The sequence below is a fragment of the Chiloscyllium plagiosum genome, unplaced genomic scaffold, assembly GCF_037043375.1.
Source record: "Chiloscyllium plagiosum isolate Xiang-an unplaced genomic scaffold, Cpla_swu_hap1 HiC_scaffold_4, whole genome shotgun sequence".
In the NCBI taxonomy this organism is placed as follows: domain Eukaryota; kingdom Metazoa; phylum Chordata; class Chondrichthyes; order Orectolobiformes; family Hemiscylliidae; genus Chiloscyllium; species Chiloscyllium plagiosum.
In genome coordinates, this window is record NW_028270142.1 from 134,401,890 (window position 1) to 134,409,093 (window position 7,204).

The 7,204-nt window shown below is 41.1% G+C and overlaps 1 protein-coding gene across 5 annotated transcripts in view; it reads left to right on the top strand.

Moving 5' to 3' along the window:
• Positions 1-6,004, top strand: part of prelid3a (PRELI domain containing 3A) — a 50,746-nt gene extending 44,742 nt beyond the window's left edge. For 2 of the 5 annotated variants that reach the window (XR_015757052.1, XM_043687739.2), the window contains 2 exons: positions 1,922-1,954; positions 4,831-6,004. Coding sequence is in view for 3 of the 5 variants with exons in the window: in XM_043687739.2 (XP_043543674.2) it covers positions 1,922-1,954; positions 4,831-4,836 (39 nt within the window). In the remaining 2 variants the exon portion in view is untranslated. Of the gene's footprint in view, positions 1-1,921; positions 3,325-4,830 lie in introns of those variants that run through there. The other 3 variants (XM_043687736.2, XM_043687735.2, XM_043687738.2) reach the window with 2 other exon arrangements.
• Positions 6,005-7,204: the final 1,200 nt, after the last annotated feature.

A 7,204-nucleotide genomic window follows, 5' to 3' on the forward strand; every position in this document is an offset into this window, starting at 1 on the left:
ACACATGGGGCCGGGTTGCAGTTGGTTTGCAATTCTACTTATGGCTTCCTAGTTTTGAATTACTAGACATATTCAAAGTCTGCGCTGCACAAAAGAATGGTGTCTTCACATTTTAACATTTTTGAATCAAAGTTTATTTTGTCAATTAAATCGGGCACTAGCATTCTAAAGGATATTTTGAATACACCTGCTTCTCTCCTGGATTTCAGCTTTAACTCACATTAGTTGCAATTTGTTTAAATATTTGCTTGGGTGTCTTGTATTTTAATTGCTTGTGTATTGGATTTCCGTTGCAGCTTCCTTCTACTTCCTCAATCTTGGGTATTGTACCATAAAGCTGATCCCTGGGCCTTTCCCCCATGTGGAATATAAATCAGTGAATTATATCAAACAAACTGTGTTTTCTATGTTCTGAGTAATCCCTTGACAGGACCATCCTCAAAAGTTAAATTTTAGCACAATCGTGACTTTGTTTTGTATCTTTTAAAATGACTCTTTCTTGAGATAGATAATAATAGCAATTTTGACCCAACTATTATACATCTGAAATTGTCCTTGGAGCAAATCAAGTGCCCTCTAGTGGGTGGCCAGGAACTGCATTATGTTTCTGCAAAATGTAGGAATGCAAAATATCTTGTCTTAAAGTCATACAGCACAGAAACAGATCCTTCAGTCCAACTAGTCCATGCTGACCAAGTTTCCCAAACTAAACTAATCCCAACTACCTGTGTTATCTCTCTAAACCTTTCCTATTCATGCACATATTCAAATGTCTTTTAAACGTTGTAATTGTACCTGCATCAACCACTTCTTCTGGCACTTCATTCCACATCAACCACTCTCTTAGGGAAAAGACCTTGGCTATTTATCTTATCCAAGTCCCCCATGATTTTATCAATCTCTATAAGGTCACCCCTCAACTCCTATCCTCTAGGGGCTGAATTGAATGCAAGAGTAGGAAGGTTATACTTGCGTTATACAGGGCCTTTATTAGACCGTATCTGGAGTACTGTGTACAGTTCTGGTCACTATACTTATGGAAATATATTAATACATTGGAAGCAATTTAGAGAAAGTCTATTAGACTAATACTTGGATTGAGCAGCTTGCCTTCTGAGGAAAGGCTAGACTGGCTAGACCCTGGGGCTTCTGGAGTTTAGAAATAAGGGGCATGGATTGTGTGAATAGTCAAGGTCTTTCCCCCAGGGTAGGGGAGTCCAAAAGTAGATGGCATAGGTTTAAGGTGAGAAGGGAAAGATTTGAAATGATCTAAAGAGCAACATTTTCACAGAGGGTGGTGCATGTATTGAATGAACTGCCAGAGGAACTGGTGGAGGCTGGTACAATTACAACTTTAGAAGACATCTGGATGGTTATATGAATAGGAAGGATTTAGAGGGATATGGGCCAAATGCTGGCAAATGGGATTAGATTAAAGGACGAGTTGTTCCGAAGGGTCTGTTTCCATGCTGTACATTTCAATGACTCAAGTGAAAAATGTCCCAGGAAAAAGTGAGGTCTGCAGATACTGGAGATCAGAGTCGAGAGTGTGGTGCTGGAAAAGCACAGCAGGTCAGGCAGCATCCGAGGAGCAGGAGATCGACGTTTCGGGCCGGAGCCCTTCATCAGGAATGTTCCCTGCTCCTCCGATGCTGCCTGACCTGCTGTGCTTTTCCAGCAACACACTCTCGACTCTGAAAAATGTCCCAGCCTATTTTTATAATCCAACCCTCCATTCCTGGCAACATTCTGGTAAATCTTTTCTGAGTCCTCTCCAGTTTAATGACATCTTTCCAAAAACAGGGCTGGGACTCAGTATTTAGACATAACACCATTTTAACAAAAATTGATAAACTTTTACTCAGGAATTGTATTTGGTGTTTTGTTTTCTGCATAATTCCTTATTTATGTTTGCTTTCAGGGCTGCAAACCAGTGGAGTGCGTTCTAGGCAAGGTAAATGTGGAGAATATTGTGTCTGTCCAAAGAAACATTAAGTCGCCAATGACCACAGCAGCTGCTAAGGATTTATGGGTAGCGTATTGCTGTCATCCTTGGACTTCTGTTTGGAAGATTCACTTTGTCACTGGCATCCTATCTTTTTTAAGGTGCAACTCATGTCTTTTTTCAGAGAGAAGATTATAAACAACGAAGTTGACATTGAATATATCAAACAGCATTGAAATCATTTCAATTTCTAAATTAAAAAAAACAGCAGACAAGCCTGCAAATGTGGGATGTCACATTTGTGGTTTTTATGAAAAGTTGCATTTTGTGACGTTTTTCACTTATGAAGCCTCCAGATCGATATAGGTATATCACTTTGATATTTATTTTAAAACATTATTATCAAAGTGGAGATGGAGGCAATGGACAAAAATATACCCTTGAATTTTGCGCACTGTCTTGCACTTGGTACAACACATTGAACTAATACTTGAATGTGGAGTTATTAGAGTTTGCCTTTTGGCTTAGGCTATGAATAAAATGAAGTGTATGTATTTCAGGATTATGTTTACATCGTCTTGCAACTGTAGATCAGTGAGTTTTATGAAGTAAGTTTTTAAATCAGTGTGTTTAAGTTGGAATTTGGGTCTGTATCTTTTTGTATAAATCCCATCCAGATGGGATCTAGGTGGTGTGGGCTTTGACCTGAGATCCTGAAACATGCTATTAATACCTCAATCCTGAACACGCTTTAAAATTAATTTTTGTAGTTATAAATGTGAACTTTAATCATTGTCACTGTGATCAATAATTCACAAATGGCTGGTGTCAAGTGGTTATGAAATATAAAGCTACTTTGTAGCAGTTCCACCTCAGTCATATCTGGATCATTTCCTTCTGTCAGGACAGGTCTCTTGCAATGGTCCCACTTAGTGGGGTGAAAGGATTATTCTGCAAATCTGCTTTTGTAAACTTCTCTACCACTCAGTGCTTGGTGTTTGAACAACTTTACATATTTCCAAAAAGGCTGATATGTTTCCAAAGCTTTTTGTCTTGCAAGAATGAGGCTTATTTGGCAACCTTTTCACGCAAACAGTCATGTGTGTATGGAATGTGTTACCAGAGGATGTGCTGGAAGCTGGTATAATTACAGCATTTAAAAGGCATCTGGATGGGTACATGAATAGAAAGAGTTTAAAGGGATATGGGCCAAATGCTGGCAAATGGGACTAGACTAAATTAAAATATCTGAGCTGAAAATGTGTTGCTGGAAAAGTGCAGCAGGTCAGGCAGCATCCAAGGAACCAGAGAATCGACATTTTGGGCATAAGCCCTTCTTCAGGAATGAGGAAAGTGTGCCCAGCAGGCTAAGATAAAAGGTAGGGAGGAGGGACTTGGGGGAGGGGCGTTAGAAATGTGATAGGTGGAAGGAGGTCAAGGTGAGGGTGATAGACCGGAGTGGGGTTGGGGCGGAGAGATCAGGAAGAAGATTGCAGGTTAGGAAGGCGGTGCTGAGTTCGAGGGATTTGACTGAGACAAGGTGGGGGGGAGGGGAAATGAGCAAACTGGAGAAATCTGAGTTCATCCCTAGTGGTTGGAGGGTTCCTAGGCTCTTCCTCCAACCGTCGTGTTGCTATGGTCTGGCAATGGAGGAGTCCAAGGACCTGCATGTCCTTGGTGGAGTGGGAGGGGGAGTTGAAGTGTTGAGCCACGGGGTGGTTGGGTTGGTTGGTCCAGGTGTCCCAGAGGTGTTCTCTGAACCTTTCCCCAAGTAGGTGGCCTGTCTCCCCAATATTGAGGAGGCCATATCGGGTGCAGCGGATGCAATAGATGATGTGTGTGGAGGTGCAGATGTTGTGCCGGATATGGAAGTATCCCTTGGGGCCTTGGAGGGAAGTAACGGGGGAGGTGTGGGCGCAAGTTTTGCATTTCTTGCGGTTGCAGGGGAAGGTGCCGGGAGTGGAGGTTGGGTTGGTGGGGGGTGTGGACCTGACGTGGGAGTCACGGAGGGAGTGGTCTTTTCGGAACGCTGATAGGGGAGGGGAGGGAAATATATCCCTGGTGGTGGGGTCCGTTTGGAGGTGGCGGAAATTAAAATATCTGGTCGGCCTGGATGAATTGGACCAAAGGGTCTGTTTCGGTGTTGTACATGTCTGTGAATCTATAATCGAGACAAACACAGGAGTGCCAAATTTCAAACAATCATCTTGAACCATGCTGTTAGGATGTTCCAGGATTTTGATTCAGTGACTGAAGGAACAGCTACATGGTTCCAAGTCAGATGATATGTGACTTGAAAGGGAACTCAAGTGATAGTGTTCTTATGTACCTCCTGCCTTAGTCCTCCCAGGTGGTAGAGATTGCAGGTTTAAAGTGTGCTGTTAAAGAAAGCTTGATGAGCTGCTACAGTACATCCTGTTGATTGTGGGCACTGCTGCCATTTTGTCAGTGATGGAGAGAGTGAATGTTGAAGATGTTGTCAAGGGTATCAATCAAGCAGGCTGCTTTGACTTGGCTTATGTCAAGTTTCTTCAGTGTAGCTGGAATTGCACTCATCTAAGCAAGTGGAACATATTCCATCACATTTCAGATATGCCTTTGTAGATGTTGAGCAAAGTTTGATAAGTCAGGAGGTGAGTTACTTAGAGCAAGATTCCCTTCCTCTGAACTTGTTCTTGAAGCGGGCATTTATACACGAGCCTCGTTTAATTTGGGTCAGTGGTAAACTCAGGATGTTGAAAGTAGGGGAGTCCATGGTAGTCATGCTATTGAATGTCAAGGTGAGATGGTGATTGCCTAGCATTTCTGTGGTGTAAATGTTACTTGTTACTTATGAACTGAAGCCCCAACGTTGTCCCATTCTTCTTGCATATGGGCACGGACAGTTTTAGTGTTTGAGGAGTCGTGAATGGTGCTGAACGCTGTGCAATCATCTATGAACATGCCCATTTCTGACCTGTTGGTGGAAGAAAGGTCATTGATAAAGCAGCTGAAGGTGGTTGGACTTGACGTACCACCTGAAGAAACACCAGCAGCAGTGTCCTGAAACTCAAATGATTGACCTCCAACAGCCAAAACCCTTATCCTTTGTGCTAATGTGATTGTGGCCAATGGAGAATTCAATATATTTATCCATAATTGGACTAAGGCTGTAGTGAGGTCAGGAGCTAAGTACCTTGGTGCAACCAAAAATGAGTGTAAACACATTATTACTGAGTTACTGCAACTGGATAGTACTAGCGATGATGCTGTCATTTTACTGATGATATACTGTGCAGACTGATGGGGCAGTAACTTGCCACGTTAGATTTTTTTTGTGGGCAAAATGGCATGCAGCCTGATCATGACCTTTGTTTGCAGAATTCAAATGATTGCAAGCGCAATTCATTTATCTTGTTCACTGTACCATGCAACAAGTCCACTTTTGGAGCTGAAAAGTGTGCCCTTTTACTTCAAATTACCCTGGAAAGCCAAAGGATCTCAAAAATATGAACAGGTTACTCAAATCATTTCACACTGCTGCAATTCACTGGCTATGCAAGTAGTATTTCCCCCTGCTGCCAGTTCAAAAAGCCATTCAGCGTACCATTCAATTGAGAAACATTGTATGAATTTCATTTCCAATGCATTGCCAAATACGTAGGTTGTGCATCCCAAAAATTAGTTGATGAAATTAATCAGCATTTGATTAGTTTCATCATTAGTTGATGAAATTAATTAAATGTCTGGAAGCTTGGGAAGCCTGTAGTTTTCTTTGTGGCAACACCTCCATCAATCAGAATTAACTTTCCAACTAATCGACACTCTTTTCTCCAGTATCAATTGTGATAATTTTAAATTTGGCATTCTTATATTTGGCCTGATGATGCAAAATAAAAGGCTTTGGTAACCTGTTTTTTTCAGCGTTATTCCAATTCTGTCCCAAGCGACAAATTTTCTCGTAATTTATTTTAATTCTAATTTAAATGTTTAAAATATTTAGTAGAATTTAGATAGTCTGTTGATATTGCTGCATTTTAGTACTAACTGAAATGTGCTGAAAAATAAAGAATATTTTCTCTGAAATAGTCCTGTTATTGCTGTCAGCTAATGTTGATAACTGCATTGAGTCAAATAGCATTCTTGCCAATTCTTTGCATAAAAATGGTTAAAAATAAAGGCAGGAGAGCAAGTGGTTAGGATGACATGCAAATTTTGTAGCAGAAATGCACATGTTACATGAGCAGGAAAAAAGACATGGCAGATGGGATATAATGGGGGGGGGGTTATGCATTCTGGCAAGAAGAAGAGAGATGTCAATGTCATTTAAATGGAAAAAAGACTGCAGAAAGCTCAGAACAGAGGAATTTGAGGGTTCTCGCCTATGACTCACAGAAAGCTAGCATCCAAGTTCAGAGGGTCAGAACACATTGGAATATTGTGTGCAGTTTTAGGCCCTATATCTCAGGAACGATGTACTGGACGTGGACCATGTTCAGAGAAGGTTCATGAAAATAGTCCCAGGAATGAAAAGTTTAACATATGAAAAACATTTAAGGACTCTGGGTTTATATTCAATGGAGCTTAGAAGGATGAGGGGGGGTTCTAATTGAAACATACAGAATATTGAATGGCCTGGACAGAGTGGATGTTAGGAAGATGTTTCCATTGGTGTGAGAAATGAGGACCCGAAGGCATAGCCTTAAACTAAAGGGAAGACCTATTAGAACAGCGATAAGGAGAAACTTCTTCAGCCAGAAAGTGGTGAATCTATGGAATTCATTGCCACAGAAGGCTTGGGAGGCCAGGTCATTGAGTATATTTAAGACTGAGATAGATAGGTTCTTGACTGTTAAGAGGATCGAGGGTTACAGGGAGAAAGTGGAGAATGGGGATGAGAAACTTATCAGCCATGATTGAACAGTGAAGCAGATTTGATGGGCTGACTGGCCTAATTTCTGCTCCTGTGTCTTATGGCCTTATAGGGAAGGCAAATAGAATATTGACCTTTAATTTCAAAGGGAATAGAATATAAAAGTAGAAAGGTTTTACTCAGTCCAGTGTATGATCTGTAGAATTGACTACATGCAGGGCTGTTGGTGGTTGAAGACTCAACTTAAGTAAGTTATTGCAAAGTTTGTGACTCCCTCCTTTGCCTCTATATGTACACAATGAAATCTTAGTGTTGGCACATTTGATGTAGGATGCTTCTTTATTTAGGTTTGGTAACAAGCTGGGGACATTCATAAATCACTGGGGAGATTTATCCTTTTTAGGAAT